Here is a 17,919-nt window from a genome sequence, read left to right as displayed (position 1 = left end):
CGATTCATTTAGTGAAAATGAACTTAATTTGTAACATGTGCAATTTCTCTCAAGTATGTTTATTGTTTTAAGTTTGGGCTCATTTCTTACTGATGGAGGAAGAGCTCCTTCCTGATATATGGGAGCAAGTAATTAAGGAGAAAGAAATGGAACTGCAGTGGAGTTAAAAGGCAGCCATAAGATCCATTCTGAGATCTGAATAATATTCAGGATCAAGTGGGTTGGGAACAGATTGTTAGAAATCTTAATTCATCTCTCCCCCCAGCTGTTATGACTTAACGGGGCAGGAATTATGCATATATTCAATTAACTAGAAAGTGACAGATACCTCCCTTGAAAAATCAGTGATGAGACGTCTTACTGGCTACTTGATTATTATTGTAACTTTGTAATATTTTATACTAATAACATGAGACCTGGGAAATAAATTCTATTCCACAAAAAAATATGATGATGCTCTAGTTTTAAAGTTTGTACATTTGGAGAAAGCTCTTTTTAGCTTAAAGTCAGCAAAGCAGCTGCTGTTTGAATTTACTTTGTAAAACACTGAATTATTCATTTCTATAAACAAAACTTCCTTAGTAATTATTTAGCATTAATTTATTTCTCTTTATTTCAATCAACCCTGTTGACATTCTATTTTAAAATTAAAAATATTCTTTGTGGAATCTAACAAATAAGACTGTGACAGTCACTTTTTCTACTTTCTTCAGTCATGATAGAAAATTAAAAAACCTTTTAAAAAATTTTTATGTTTTAAATATATTTCAATTGATTTTTGTTATTTTAATGAAAGTTAGCAATAAAATATAGAATAAAAGTGAAATTCTTATTTGGCAGTGTCTTATAAATAGCTTCTTAAGACCAGGCCCCATGATACTGACCTGTTAGACTTTGCCTTGATACTTTGTGAACGTATATAATTAATAGCTACTAGACTGCATTCTGACCATGTAGAATTATTAGAAATATTTAAAATAATTATTCATTTCATCATTTGTACTCACAGGTTGATTAATAGACTGTTTAGTAGGAGGTAAAGGCAAAGATTGTTGTTTGACACTTCTTGGATTTCTTCCATCCATCTTTGCAAATGTAGGAAGAGTCTTATGTAGGCAGTTGTGCTGCCTTTCTAAGTAGCCTGTAGTGAGCTCTTCCTCCTGCAGTCTCTTATTTTAGTCATTGCATGTGACCTCCTTAAGCAATCAGTCTTTTTTTTGCCATGTCCATGTGATACTTGTTGTCATTTTCCCGTAATTGCTGTTTGTTTGTTTTTAATCCTCACCCAAGGATATATTTTCATTGTTTTCAGAGAGCGAGAAAGAGAGAGAGAGAGAGAGAAACATCAATGTGGGAGAGACATTGATGGGTTGCCTCTCCTACTCGCCCAGATTGGGATGAAACCCACAACATTTTAGTGTACAGAACGACCCTCCAACCAACACAAGGGCTCCCATAATTGCTGTTTTATTTTGTATTATTTAATGTTAAGTGTGTCATTGCTTTGCTGCTCCATTGGAGACCTCTGAGAGCAGCAGACAAACTGTTAGCTTACTAAATGTCTGATAATTTAATAGAGGAGGAAAAGAAACCCCTTTATTTTATCAAGTAGCATCCATTCAAACAAAACATTCTTCTTACCTGATGTGCTTCTTGAGGTAAAAGAAGTTTAGCAACTGATAAATAGTACATTCAGTGTGGGCTCAAAGGAAATCGAAACTTTTAGTTAAGGATCCATTTGATTCCCTGTTTCGGGTTCCTGAAGGATGTCAACATCCATCATGACTGACTGCCTCACAGGGCCCTGGAAAGTTATGAGGCCTGTGAAATTAGGGAGTTAGAGATGGGAACATCTCCATTTAATTCCTCTGCTTCTAGGCTAAGATGCTGTTTAGAATTATTATGAGACTTCTGCTTGAGTAGTTGACAAGTGAGTGATAGACGTTTCTGATGGGATAACCACATGTGCATAATTATCTGAGTTGAAGTGTTCAAGAAAGCCTTTCAAGCTGATGACACCAGTCAGCCTTCAGCTCAGAGCCATTGTGCAGACATATTTTGGTTTTCCCCTGTGCAGTGTCTCAGTAAACAAAGTTCGCTAGACTATATAAAATTGTCAGATTTTACGTAAAACAGAAATTCCGGCTTTAAAAATATATAAATCCATTTCTGCAAGGCAAACAATGATCTGGAATAAAGTAACAGCTGCACCTTCAAACATGGGGCATGCGCACGGGTTGTTAGTCTTTACTTGCACTGTCATTTATATATTTTACATGCATGTATAAATTTATAATGTACATATTAGAGAAATATATATTATAATATATACATGGTGGGGCAAAAGTAGGTTTAAAATTGTTTGTATGGAAAATAATACAATAATTAATAAATAATACAAGAATAAACCTATTTGCATACTCACAACTATAGCCTACTCTTGCCCTACCCTTTATAATGTATAAGAGAAATATTTTTCCGAAGATATGCTTCAGTCATAAGAAAGAAAATCAAACCAAGATTTCCACGTGGTTCAAGAAAAATAGGTGGAGTCTTTCATGCATGTAAAGAATATCCTTTTATGTCTAATGAATAAATGGCCCACCTTCCAAGTTGCATAGGTGGCCCCAGCCTCAGAGGTTACAAATCCTTGGACAGTATCATACTTTAACAAATTTTGTTTTTCATACCTTAGTTATGGTTTATAACTAACTTCTAGGCCAGTGATGGCGAACCTATGACACGCGTGTCAAAGGTGACACACGAACTCATTTTTTTGGTTGATTTTTCTTTGTTAAATGGCATTTAAATATATAAGATAAATACCAAAAATATAAGTCTTTGTTTTACTATGGTTGCAAATATCAAAAAAGTTCTATATGTGACATGGCACCAGAGTTAAGTTAGGGTTTTTCAAAATGCTGACACTCTGAGCTCAAAAGGTTCGCCATCACTGTTCTAGGCAGTTTCTCATCAGATATAAATTTTGGAAATCTGTATTTCCAAGTTAAGTTGCGTAATTCTTGGTTCCTCATATTCTTTTCTGTAAAGCGGTATATCTAAGACACCAGAAAAGGCACATCTGAGTAATACCTACGAATTATTTAGTGCATAGTAGTAACCTACTTTGTGAGGTTTAAAAATCATATAAAATAAAGATATATTTCATATATTTTATATATGTTATATCTTTATATAGAAAGTATTTTACATATAATATATACATAATATATATAGTGCTCACTGTTGGACACACTCTAAGTACTCTAAGTTGTATTATTTTCGATTTTAATAGTATAGTTAGCTGTGATTTTGCTTTCTTAAATATATTTGAAAATTTTATATAATACTTGGAAATTTTGTTGTTTTTACTGAATTATTGAGTTTACTAACAAGTAAAGTAATACTTGCTACTCAACTAATACTAAAAATAATTTAGCTTTACTCTTCTCCATCTTTAATTAGAAGGGAATTAAGGAATGAAAGGAGGAAAATCTATTTCATGTTCTCTTTAGCAGTAAGAGTTACAAATACGAAAGCATTTTGTTATTTTAGGATTCACCATGTTTTACCCTGATCAGCAAAGGTGGGTCAGTATGTCCTGCTTTTTCTGAAAAAGTCTATAGAAATAATTTGGTTGTTGTAGGTATGTGTCTGCTTTTTGGAGGTGGCAGTGGTGGAAAGAGTATGAGTTAAAAAGGACTGTTCTTTGCCCACCTTATAAATATTTGTGCCTGAAGCAATACTCTTCTCTGAGAGTAATCAGTCTTTGATAAAACCACAGTCCTAACTAGTTGAGCCGATAAATAGTGAGGTTTGTTTTAAAGAAGTCAAATTTATTTTATGTCAATATTCTATTTGCCCTGTATAAGATATATTTAATTACTTTATTCCATCTCTGTGTTCAAATTAATCAGATTCTGCTACATATTGGTGCTCAGATTAGAATAATTCTTTAATCAACTGTGTTATCCATGCCATGGTAGACTAGAATGGAAAAGCCACTCTTGGCATATTGAAGATGTGTGCATTTTATTTTCTATTGTAATTTAAAAGTAAAATCAGAAATATTGATTTCTACTTGACTGGAGAGATGATTTAGTTTGAATATCAGTATGATCTTAATCAAGTGAGAATTAATTGAGTTGGAGGTATTAGATATTCAGTGATGTTCACTGAACCATGATCAATCTAGAGAGAGGCTTTCTTTTGTACTATGTTGGAATTATCAAATAGCTCATGCACTGCAATGTAAAATAATCTTTTCATGTTCATCCTTCTACCTTCTTTGTCTCATTATTTGCACCACTAAATTCATTCTATACATAGATTAATCTCTAAAGTAGCAAGCTAATAAATCACAATTTAATACAAAATTAAAAGCATAATAATTTTGTCATAAAATGAATGCAGTTGTCAGAATTTTACAATGATATATTTTCTGGTGCTTAATTTTAAAACCAAGTGATTGAAACTTCTGTTTTCCAAGTGTAGTTGGGACTTGAAAAAAACCTTAGTTTTATTTTTTTAATGTTCAACATTGTAAGAATAAAGTGAGCAATACAGAACTATTTTAGTGTTTATTTCCAGAAATAAAAATAGAGTCTGTAGCATTATATTGGTCTGAAATGTGGCATGGGCTTTTCATTTATTTTAAGAGTGTGATAGCAATATCATAAGTGTTGTGAAAATATAAATGGTGAGATGACACCTCCATAGGACTTGCTTCTAAGTAGTAAAATTGTAAAGTCTTTAAATAAACTGCAGCCAGAACTGAAAGGATCGATTTGCCTTGTTAACTAGGGATACTACACTTATTAAATGTCTAATTAAATTTAGCATAACATGTCTTTTATTCTCTTTTTTGCTCTTTAAAGCTGAGAATTTGGACTTATTAGCAAGGTAGTTCATGTTATCATTGTCAGATTTCTTTCGTTTTGGCCGTTGGTGTGTCTATGTTAAATGAAAAGAAAGCCAATAGTGTGACTTTGATGGTATCATTTCATCTTGGAAGAGTGCTTTTCACTTGGCCTGGGTATAATGGAGAGAGTAGGATCTCTGTAGTTGTATATTTTGTGAAAAGAAATGTCCAGATTTGTATTTGATAGCAATCAGCATTTAATGAAATTAAGCGATATATGCAGAAATATCCCTAGAGTGTGATGAGTAGGGTGGGGTGTTCTTAGTGAGATGTAGAGGGATTTCCTACACACACACCTCCTCACCTCCCCGCCTACACACACACACACACACACACACACACACACACACACACACACACACACATCTCCCTGCCTCCCTTTAGGGGAAAGAACTTGTTTAGGGGGAAAAAAGGAAGGAGATGTCTTCTTTACTCATAAAGTCAAAGCTCCTCTCATCTGGACTCCACTCCCCCATACCTCCTCCACCAAAGCTACTACTTTAAAAAAAAAAAAACCGTTTTATAAGTTTAACACACATTCTAAAACACAGTACAAATGTGCTTCTTCAATTCTTGTTCCCTTCAATTCTTCTTTTCCTCTGCTGAGACAACCAGTTTCTTACATCTTCCACAGCCATTTTCTGCTTACACAAACATCAATCTCTCTTTAAAGATACGTGCATACACACATACACACACTTATATGTGTATATTCTAAACTGAAATGGCAACATATTATTAATAGACTCTTTTGCATTTTGCTTTATCTGTTTAAGTCTTTGGAGATTGTCCTTATCTGTATACTTTTTTTTAGTGGCTGTGTAGTATTCTGTGGTATAATGTTTGTACTTTGGTTGTGGGGTGATTGTGTTAGATTAAAAGAAAGCTGGTAAGTGGGTTTTAATGGTGTCAAAGGCTATATTTTTACTTATGTAAAAATATTGTTTTGCTTCAGCTAAGAAAAGACAGGATAGGGAATGGCTGGTGTCATGTCATTCTCTTAATGATTCCCTACAAGTGATTTGTAATATAGTTTCAGAAAGATGTAGCCATTGTTATTATTTTAAAATATATTTTTATTGATTTTAGAGAGGAAGGGAGAGGGAGAGAGAGATCAAACATCAATGATGAGAATTATTGACCGGCTGCCTCCTATATGCCCCCAACTGGGGACTGAGCCCGCAACCGGGCATGTACCCTTGGCCAGAATCAAACCCGTGACCATTTAGCCACTGAGCCAAACCAGCTAGGGTGCCATTGTTATGTTTATATTTGTCTTATATTTGTGTTTGGATTTCAAGAATTTATCAAACCTTTATGAATGCTGTTTTTTAAGGGAGTTACCAAGCTACTTCACATTCTGTATGGAGCAAAAGCAAGGTGCTGAATATATAAATTTGCAAACCAGCAGATTATGAGGAGGGTAATTCAGATTTTATCAATAGTCTGGAAACCACATCTAGTAAGGGAAGGGAACAGTGTTCACACTGGCTCTGAACCAGGAGAAGGGAAAAACTAGGAATGTTATTTCCTACTAGTGGCCTGGTACATGAATTCGTGCACATTGCAAGGAAATTAATTAGAAGAAATATTTTAATGTCACTATATGCCCTTCTCTATAATAGAAGTGTCAACCAAATTCATGATCAACAATGACAGATCAAAACACGCACATGCGATTGATGCCAGTGAGAGCTTTATATATGTAGATAAACTTGCTTAACTAGACCTGCTTTCTGATTTAGCTAAAACTTTTTCCAGCCCAGTGAAGCACCCCAACTTCTCTTTCACGTAATTGTCAGCAACACAGCAGTAAATATCAGCACAAAGCAGATTATTGTAGTAGATCACGCAGGGAGAACAAAGGGTAAAATATTTAACTGCAGCAGTGTTTGACTATATTCTGGGTAGTGAGAAAACCTGAAGTCATTTTCAAGGTCCACCATTTCTTCTTTTCAGTCGGGTCAAGTTTCTAAGCTTTCTAAATCTCCGTTTTCCGGCTAATGAAAAGAAAATAGGATTCCACCAACTCTCCTATCTGCCTACTCCAGGACTTCTGTGAGGATCAAATGAGATGAGGCATGGGAAAACGCTTCAGACATTTGGTTAAAGTGTGAAATGTTTCCACCTGGCTGTGTTCCTGGGCTGAAGAAACTGCAAGGAGGCTAGTCACTAGAGAGAGGAAGCTGAGTGTTGCTGCGTGACGTCATTACCCAGAAGGACACTTAGTATATTAGCCAGATAGATAGATAGATAGATAGATAGATAGATAGATAGATAGATAGATAGATAGATAGAAAGAAAGAAAGAATAAACATGTTCAATAGAGTCAGAACTGTTCACAAAATCTTTCACAAGAATTTCATGACATTTTTCATGCATGCTGTCTGTTATACAGAGTAATATGCTTGGTGGCCTTGTGGCTTTGGTTTGCATCAGTTGAGCAGTCATTAGGAGGAAGACAAACTACTGTCTTCATGGTTTCTCTGCCTTGGCTCAGGCCTTCATTACTGCACTTGGAGCTGGTGTGCTCAGAACTGAGGGTGACCTCCTGTTGTCTTCAGGCACTTTTTACTTCACAGCTTCCAGAAGGGAGGATGATTACTGAGAGCAGCACAGCACTTAGGCATGGTCTACAGGGACCTGGCATTAGACTGCTCACAACAGAAGTCTTTACTTAAAAGATAGCTTTTCCTGTGAAAAATTAGTTTTAGACTTAAATTTATATTACAGATTTAACACTCCAGACACCTTTGTATGAAGGAAAATCTTACTAAAAGTCGCCACCTATCTAATCCCTCCCTAAATTGCATCATTTTCAGTTCTACATTTTAAAACCTCTTCTGATTTAATAACTGGTCAAAAGATCTTTTATACAGTGTTTAAAGTATATCTGTTTTTGTTCTTATCCAGTTCTGTAAAAGCAAATGGTTTTATGCTTAAGATTTCCAGTTGTAAAGTTATTGATACATTATGAACTTAAGGTGATTTTAAAATCTGTCCTACTACATGTAATTAATAAGCAAGACCTCCATAAATCTTTTTCATTTAGATAAAATTGAAGTTCTAGATTTTAAGGTGAGACCATTAAGATGATAGTGTAGTTACAGAAATATTACACATAGCTTATATGTTAAAATTCTAAATTATACTTGCTTTTTATAATATAGCTGGAAAAATAGGTACTTTATAAATATTTTACTCATTAATGAAATAGAAAGTTACAAGTAATTCTTTGTCTAAAGGGGTTCTATAAAAATTTATAAGCTTAAAATTTCTAAAAAATTATAGGTTAGTGGGGATATAAATGGAGTGGTTTCTAGTCAAAGACGAGACATTAGGGATCATTTCTTTTAATTTAGTATGTTTTCAAAGTGTCATCTCATTGAATGCTTTAGCTGTAACTGGATGACTAAATTATTTTGCAAATAATGTTTGGGGTTTATTGAAATACTAAAATATAAATAAAAGTTCCATAAAGTAAATGAGTTATAAACAATTCTAAATGATTTTTTTCTCTTATTGCTTTTATACAGAGGTTCCCCCCCAAAGGTTTTTTCCTATAGAAACTGAAAATTATATAGGCTACTTGTACATAATTACAATGTGATTATTTTGCCCATTACCTTAGACCAGTGATGGCAAACCTATGACACGCGTGTCAGAGGTGACACACGAACTCATTTTTTTGGTTGATTTTTCTTTGTTAAATGGCATTTAAATATATAAAGTAAATATCAAAAATATAAGTCTTTGTTTTATTATGGTTGCAAATATAAAAAAATTTCTATATGTGACACGGCACTAGAGTTAATTTAGGGTTTTTCAAAATGCTGACACGCCGAGCTCAAAAGGTTCACCATCACTGCCTTAGACTAAAGTTAGGAGAAGACTTTCTGTTTTTCATAGATATACTTGACCTAAATATTATTATACCTAAAACATATTTTTACCAATAGTTTCTTACATGGTATTGTTTTGTTTTGTTTTGTTTTCAGAGAAATGAGGGTTTACAAAAGAAAGATACTCTCTCACGTTCTTGATTTTTTTAAGGAAGAAAGTCTTGAATTCTATATTTAACTACTTTTCTTTAAAATTTAGAATAACTTTTAATAAACTCTCTACCCTCACTATTTATTGATATTCATTTGCATTACCTTAAGGTTTATTTAAGTGAATGAAATTTTATTTTTACTAGTATAGTGTTTAATGGTAATTAAATTATATAGAGGTGTTAGAGCTCTTTAACATTTAACATAATATTGAAAGAAGCAATTTCAATTGGATTTGTTTCAGAATACCATTTTAGAAATCATTTGGCAGTATTAGCAACATCATTATTATATGAATGTATGCTAATGTGGTATGAAAGAAAGACCCTCATTAAAATCTTGTTGCTAAACAAGTGACAAAACCCTACAAACAGCTTGAGGCTTTAGGCCAGTCACAGTTATTCCTGAAGAGATTTGGACAAGTGTGAAAATACATAGAATGTGCCTTTATTGTGATCAGAACACATAAATGCTATCTCGCATTAATTCCCTACTAAGGGCATTTCTATTTATATTAGGGAAAGAAGTCTTAAAATAATGAATGCCTAAGCATTCTGTTGTGAATTTCTCAGTGTAAAAATATTGTGTTTGTTAAATTCAGAATGTGGACTTTTGATAATAGCCATTGTGTTTGTGTTTTCCAGAAAAGGACTAGGATTGGTCAACTATAAAATTTCATTAAGCAAAGTCTTTCTTACAGACATTAACTAAGTGAACTGGTCTGGAGTAGGTCTCTGAGGTTCCAGGAAGGAGAGGTGGTGCAGGGAGATCAGCCCATGGTTCATTACCACTGTCATCATGGAAGTTCCCTTCAAGAAGCCTTTAGGCAGATTTAGTCCTTCTGGGTTAACTTGATGTACATATTCCCTTTGAGTATTGCTCATGTCTTAATTTTTATTTGAGATAATTCTTGCTCCTAGAAAGGTAGATTTTATTATGCCATAAGTAGAAAAATTAACTTGTGTAGGCATGCTGATGACATTCCAGAGTGAAAGTTTTTGATTGCCATGGTCTCTACTGATAATGAGCTGATTATAAGTCTGCTTTGCATTTTTGAGTTGTAGGAAGTCCTTAGTCAAAGCGCACAAAAAATGATCCCATGGTCTGATTTGGCCTGGAATCTAGCTCATTTGCACAGAGAGGATGGAGAACATTTCGTAATTGGAATAAAAAAGGTATCTGAGTAGGTTCAGGAATCAGAGAGCAATTGTTGGGACTGCTGAGACTAGTGAACAAGGAACTAAAGGAAGCTAATTCTATATTTGAAGTGGACTATTACATGTCACCCATAATTTAATGTGATTAGACCCACTAAATTTTTGCATTAAAGTCATTACCTGCATCTATTGCCTTTGTTCCTATTCTACCATGTATCCTTCAAAGTATCCTGTGATACTGCAGGTACATACTGATATCTCTGTTGTAAGGCTCTTGTCCCATTAAAAAATATTTTTGTGACATATTATGTGTTTTCATGGAGTCTCCTGAAATTACCTGCTTGTTTTAAAATAATTATAAATTATATTCCTTAGTAACTAAATGGGTAACACACAGCTTAAGAAAAGAAGGAAATCTTGATAACTTTGTATTATGAGTTTTAAAAGATAGTCAGAAAAAGTTAATTTTTTACCTAGTTAATTCTTTGTGAGGATGATATAATTTAAGGTTTCTCTCCCTCTTTTCCCCTACCTCTCTCTAAAAACCAATAAACTATATCCTCGGGAGAGGATTAAAAAAACAAGAAAGGGGTGCCTTTATGCATCAAGAGAAGACATGCAGAGACTGGACACCAGATGCCCATGTCTAGAAACAGCTCCTTTTTTATTTACTTTTAAGTATATTTTTATTGATTTCAGAAAGGAAAGGAAAAGGAGAGAGAGATATAGAAACATCAGTAACGTGCGAGAATCGTTGATCAGCTGTCTCCTGCGCCCCCCACACTGAAGATCTAGCCCTGACCCTGGGAATTGAACCATCAACATTCATAGGTTGAAGCTCAACCACTGAGCCACGATGGCTGGGCGGAAACAGCTTTTCTTTTGTTCTTCTTACTCATTTCTTCTAGAATATCCTTTTCCCTCTTAGAAATCGTATTTCTTTGCATCCCATCTGTCTCCTCACTCTATCTTAGAGGTCATCCTCTCTCCCTCCTTTCAAATCTCTTTGTTTCCACAAAGTAAATGACACTCATCTCATTCTGCCTTTCATTCTTGTACCTGTCTTTGGTAGAGCATGTGCTGTGTGCCAAGCACAGTCTAGGTCAGTGGTCGGCAAACTGCGGCTCGCAAGCCACATGCAGCTCTTTGGCCCCTTGAGTGTGGCTCTTCCACAAAATGCTACGTGCGGACATGCATGTACAGTGCGATTGAAACTTCGTGGCCCATGCGCAGAAGTCGGTATTTTGTGGAAGAGCCACACTCAGGGGGCCAAAGAGCCGCATGTGGCTCACGAGCCGCAGTTTGCCGACCACCAGTCTAGGTAATAGATGTTAAATTATATCTGTCAGAAATTGTGTGGATATAATTACAGATTTTTTTTCTTTCCAAATGTTTTATTTCAGATTTTACCAAATGTTGCAAGGAGTCTGGAATGCTTATGGTAGTAAAATGCCGGAAGGAAAATTCTGCATTAAAAGAATGTCTAACCTCTTAGTAAGTAGTTATCTCAGTGTTTGTGCGTCTTTGTGTATGTGTATGGAGTATGTGTAGTAGGTAAGAGTTTATTATTTAACTCATTCAATGTAATATATTCTGTACCCCTTTAATCCATCATATTTTTAAGCTGAGTCTAAAATATCAATTTGTTAAACATTATTCTTAAAAAAAGCAACATATTTATAAAGTGTTTCTTTAAGTTATGTGGGTCAGCATTATATCTGATTAAATATATGAGGTCAGTAAACAAAAGCATGTTTTTCTTTTTGTTTTGTTTTTGTTTTAATTATTGTTTAAAGTATTACATATCTCCTTTTCCCCCCAATTAACCCCCCACCACCACTTGCACCCCCTTGGCAAGCCCCCACTGCCCCCAATGTCTGTGTCCATTGGTCATGCTAATATGCATGTATACAAGTCCTTTGGTTGATCTCTAACCGCCCTCCTCCCCTGCCTTCTCCCCGAGGTTGGAAGGTCTGCTCAGTGCCACCTTGTCTCTGGATCCATTTTTGTTCATCAGTTTATGTTGATCATTATATCCCACATATGAGTGAGATCATGTGATATATATCTTTCTCCGACTGGCTTATTTTGATAAGCATAATGCTCTCCAGTTCCATCCAGCTGTGGCAAATGGTAAAAGTTCCTTCTTTTTTATAGCAGCGCAGTATTCCATTGTGAAAAGCATATTTTTCATGTGATTTAACCAATTTCATGAAGAGGTTGATCTATAAAATATATTATAGATGGGTTTATAGTTAAGAAATAGTATTTTTCGCCGAAACCGGTTTGGCTCAGTGGATAGAACATCGGCCTGCGGACTGAAAGGTCCCAGGTTCAATTCCAGTCAAGGGCATGTACCTGAGTTGCGGGCACATCCCCAGTAGGAGATGTGCAGGAGGCAGCTGATCGATGTTTCTCTCTCATCGATGTTTCTAACTCTCTATCTCTCTCCCTTCCTCTCTGTAAAAAATCAATAAAGTATATTTAAAAAAAAAAAAAGAAATAGTATTTTTCATCTTTGAGTAAGACAGTGCTCTGCTTTAGTTACTATTGACATTCCATAAAATGGATGTAACCACTATGCTCTCTCATCTTTTCATAGTGACATCTTGAAGCATTGTTTGTGCTCTGGTTTCTGCCTATCTCATCTTCATGAATTCAATAAACTGCAATCTGACTTCTGTCCTCACTCCATTGAAGCTGCTCTTCCTAAAGGCTCTAGTACAGTGGTTCTCAACCTTGGCTGCACATTAGAATCACCTGGGAATCTTTTTAAAATCCTGATTTCTGGGCCTCATCCTCCGGAAATTCTGTTTCTTTGTTATGGGGTGGGGCCACAACATTAGTAACAAAGAAACAGAATTTCCGGAGGATGAGGCCCAGAAATCAGGATTTTAAAAAGATTCCCAGGTGATTCTAATGTGCAGCCAAGGTTGAGAATCACTGTTCTAGTGGGTTCATGGTAGCCAAATTGAATCTCTTTTCAGTCCTTTCTTTTACTTCACCTCGCTGGTAATCTCATAAAATTCCCTTCTATCTGGCTTCCTGTTTCCTAACGTCTCTAGCTAATTATCCCCCCCCCCCCCCCCCATCGCCCTTAACCTGTTCCTTAAATTTGCTTCCCTATATCTCTCCTCATTTTTAAATCTGAGAAAGCTCAGTTTGCACTCATAGATTCAGTTACTTCCTATTGACCGACATTTCTATGCTTCTTTCTTCAGGCACAAAACTGAACTCAGCTACTTTTACTCTGCATTATGTGTCTTTGTGAATTATACAGTTGTCTAGTATCTTTCTTGTCTCCTAACTCTAATTGGTTATTTCCTATTGATGCATTCATTTCTCAAATCTCCCCCAGATCCATTGCATCCTTTTTATCACAGCTGCTCCTCCTTTGGCCTAGGCCCTCATCATTTCTTGTCTGGGTTATTATAATTGTTTATTTATTGGATATCCTGCTTCTAACTTTGCTGCATGCTGTCAGATTCATCTAAGACACAAAGCTGACCTTACAGTTGCTTTCCTAATAGTGCCCCATCATCTTCAGGATAGATTTTAACTTCTTACTATGGCATAAATGGACCATCAGGATTTGGTTCTTGCCCTTTTTAGCTACATCTCAGGCCCTTTCTCCTATGTGCATAATCTGCCATAGTGGTTCCAAGTTACCTACAGTTCTTTAGGCATCATAGTTTTTCCTCATCTCTTTGCCTTTGCATATGTACCTTCTATAGGGATTTCTGATGGTCCTTCAAACTGCAGCTCAAGCATTTCCCCTTGACATCTCCCCCTTCCTCACTTCTTCCCCATCTTTCCTTGGTGCACTGGGCCATACCTCTACCACAGCACTTTGTATACTTAATTATAATTCACTCTTTACCTGTCTGCTCTGTAATACCATGGGCTCCTTAAATAGGCAGTGAGTGTGCTTCTCATTATATCCTGTGATAGTGCCGTTGCCATTAGGTCTTTTTATTTTTCTGGTCTTTAATTAGTTTGGTGGAGTAATGTTTACAGTGAATTTATGACCATTACTAAAAATCTTCTTTTGAAAAAATTTTTTTTAATTTCAATTGCAATTGACATTCAATATTAGTTTAGTTTCAGCTGTTAAAATCTACTTCTAATGTTTGTGCCTGATGAACTGGATATCTGAATGTCATTAAAGTAAGCCTATATTAAATACTTGCAGAGTGATTCACTTTAAAAGATATTCATTTCTTTCTTATAGCTATACTGATCCTGCTTTTTATGAAGAATGTAAAATGGAATACCTGAAGGAAAGGGAAGAATTCAGAAAAACTGGAATTCCTACCAAGAAAAGGCTACAGAAGCTTCCAACAAGCATGTAGGCAAATACTCACATGATACTAACTCTATTCATGGAAATCACAATTACCTAAAATAATGTTCTCAAGGAAGTGTGTCTGCTTATCCTAAATTATGGAAATATTAATTTTATCTGAAATAAAGTTTTTTAAAAAAAATTTTAAAGTTAAGTTTATTAAATGAGATAGAAATAAATAGTGAAATGGGACATAGTTTGCCTGGTCATTATGGATTTTTCAAAAATTTTCCACAACTGTAGTTCTACTAATTTTTAGGATTCTATATAGATCTTATCTTACTTTCTATCAATGTAGAGTGAAGGCTAATCATGGGACCTGAAGTAACTAAAGGAAAACAGGAATGGACAACCATCAAAGGTGTTAGTAACTAGGAAGTTCAGCAGAGTGATTATGAAACAGAATCCTTCCTTGTTCTCCACTTATTAGCTATACAACTGGAAATAAGTCTCATACAGTTATTGTGAGGACCGAGTAGTGTAAGTACATAGAATAGAGCCTTGGACATGGTAAATGCTCTTTAATGGCTAGTTATTGTTATTATTACTAAAGGCTTATTTGGAAATATAGATGGTAGATAAGTATGTAAAAACTAATTAATTTTAACATCTTTGATGAAAATTTTTCTAAATGTATCACTATATTCCTTGGCCTGTTAATTTGACTACTGAAAATACTTTAATCTTTTTTAAGAAAGGTCTTCTTTATAAACCTAAATGACCATTTTATAACATAATAATGTTTTCAGGAATGAATGTAAAATTTTTCTGTCTCAATGTAATAATATGGTCCCAGGTTGAGCTTTTATATTAGAAGTTGCTCCCCCACCCCAATGAACTATTAACTTTACTACAGCTATTGCAACCAGTTTCCAGGTAAGTACATTTTATATATGTTTACAGTTCTCATTAAAATCCCAAATAGAAATGACTACAAGGACAAGATTTAAATTTGTCCCCAACACCACTGAAATAGATCTGACATTTTTAAAGAACTTAAAGAGGACCCTAAAGAACCAGTAGTTAAAGTTCCACACTTTTCTCGAGTGAATTACTCAAAGAACTATTTTACTCTTATTTAAAACCCAAAGAAAACACATTTTCCCAGGCCACAGATCAAAAGGAGGGAGATTACTAGAGCAGAAAAAAGCAAAACAAATATAGAAGCCTTGAGGTCACATAGCATAGGGTTGGCCTTTTTGTATTGGTGCATTTCTTAAAACACAGGACTAATTTTTGTTTTTAATTAAAGGCAAAACATTTACTTTAAAAAGTTAGTGAAATATATAATATGTGGCTATTTTATAATTTTGATTTGAATCAGTGGCCAACTTCAATTTTATATGGAAAATTCACTTAGAGATGCTACTTTCCCCGTAGGTACTAGATATTTAAGTTCATCCTTCTTTATTATGTCAGAAACTAAACTATTGGTCATAGCTTTTAGACTATCCATGCTTATGCACACTGAAGTCTACATCTATAATTATATACCTGCCTCTGTTCTTGTCTTGCTTGCTCATTTGTGCCTCTGCTGGTATTATTTTGTTGTGACAATCCCACAGATTTTTCGCCCTCTAAGATCTACCTTCCCCAAGTAAGCTATCTGGATATGATCATTACTTTGTTTTCACATGATTCAGTCCCTTAGTTTCTAAGGTTTGAATTTCCCCCTATTTTGGTTTTCTAATGTTTCACATAGGTGTCCCTACTCTGCTTATGAATTAGGTTCCATTTTGACAGAACCTCAGTTTCCTTTTAGAGAAGATGTAAATTTTGTTTTAGCTAATAGGGGGTCAAGAGGAAGGGATGCGTGGCTATTTGTTGTTAGCTGTGTTCTCTTCATTGGTATGGATATGCAGAATTGGGATATTGTTATAAAAATCTGAAGATAAAGAAATTTTCAAGGGAAGCTCTTTGGAGCAAGTTTATAAGCTACAGATGGGCCATTCTTTCATTTCTTTTTGCATCTTACCTAGAACAGAGATGATAAAGTATACATTTAAAAATTAAGTATACATTAAAAAAAACTTAAGGCTGGGTACAAATAATTTTTGGTTAATCTTTCTTAAGTAATCTTACACAACATTTATTTAGCACTTTAAACTGCCAAGAACATTAACCACTGACTTTCTGTTTTGATAGCTACCCTTTTGTTTAGATGGAAAAGCATTTTCTCCACTCAAAAGAAGTTAGTTTAACAAGATAAATGTCTGTTATATGAATTAAAATTAACAAACATTTAGTACCAGACCTTGGAATATATAATCCACAAATTTCACCTCCACTTCACATACAAATAATTTTAATTTCTTTTCATTGTTCAAAACATTATCCAAGCCTTTTTCTCATACGACTTATTTTCTTTACATAGTAAAATTTCCAATCTTGGTTTTAAAAAAGGCAAACCAGTCAGCTACATTAGAGATTAGATGTAATATACAGCTGCTACAGCCTATGCAACAACATGAGAAATAGTTTCTGCTGCTTTCATATTACACAGGTAGTTGCTTCCTTCACCTAACGCCTGGAGTCTTGTATTAGTTTTATGCATATTGTGTTTTGTCTGTTACTTGGCAGGAGATTCTACTCCCTTGAGTCAGCTGTGTTCATTGGTCAGAATAAATTCCAGAATCTGACACCAATTCCATTAATCACAGACAAGCCTGAATAAGTGAGATAATAGAAAGACAAAAATATATGGTGAACAGTGAACATTGTTTATGTATGTATGCTATTCAGATAATATAGACGAGATCTGAGATATTCTTTTGAGTTTAAAATGGATGTTTGAAACTGTCTATTAACAAGGCTAAAGGTTTCCCACATGAAACACTTTATCTCAGGCAAAGGATGTATGAAATCAAGTAATACATTTTATTACTAGTATTCTTAATACTGCAACCCTGAAAAAATTGATATGTTTCCATGTGAAGCCATCCTTGTTATTTTCTTGTTTATAAATTATAGGCCACTTAGAATAAAAAAGTTTGAGGACATTTTACAATTATACGATATCAATATGGCACAGAATTTGGTTTCTAGAATTAAAATTCTTAACTCAATTAATTAAAAATCACTCAATAAGTAACACATTACATTTCAAACCAAAATCTAACAATTTATAAGCTGCTCTATATAACAAGTGAGTGTACTGTAGACGCCTTGAAGAAAATTACTTTATAAATTACACATTTAGATTTTCATTATGGACCCTGAAGGGACAGATTAGACTGAAATCTTTGTGATGCTCTACTTCTAATTGGTTGATGTATAGGATTATAATAGTTATTCACACACTACATAGACTTTCAACTATTTCATCACTTTTCAATTAGGACTGGAGATGTACTGGGATAAAGTTGGCTTCTGTGGTCAGGTTATTTCAAGTCTTAAAATTCAAATTGCAATTCTAAGCTTTATCAAAAACATTGTGATTAAAAA

General features: G+C 34.5%; 1 protein-coding gene across 1 annotated transcript in view; it reads left to right on the top strand.

Annotated features, from left to right (window-relative positions):
- CMC1 (C-X9-C motif containing 1) overlaps nt 1–14,677 on the top strand; it is a 59,717-nt gene extending 45,040 nt beyond the window's left edge. Inside the window, exons 3-4 of the mRNA XM_070433293.1 lie at nt 11,534–11,624; nt 14,362–14,677. Of these exons, the coding sequence (XP_070289394.1) occupies nt 11,534–11,624; nt 14,362–14,482 (212 nt within the window). The 3' untranslated portion in view covers nt 14,483–14,677. The remainder of the gene's footprint in view (nt 1–11,533; nt 11,625–14,361) is intronic.
- Nucleotides 14,678–17,919: the final 3,242 nt, after the last annotated feature.

This window comes from Myotis yumanensis, unplaced genomic scaffold (assembly GCF_028538775.1).
Source record: "Myotis yumanensis isolate MYYU_CA2020_CCGP unplaced genomic scaffold, mMyoYum1.0.hap1 SCAF_14, whole genome shotgun sequence".
NCBI lineage: Eukaryota > Metazoa > Chordata > Mammalia > Chiroptera > Vespertilionidae > Myotis > Myotis yumanensis.
This window is presented reverse-complemented; position numbering and strand designations above follow the sequence as displayed.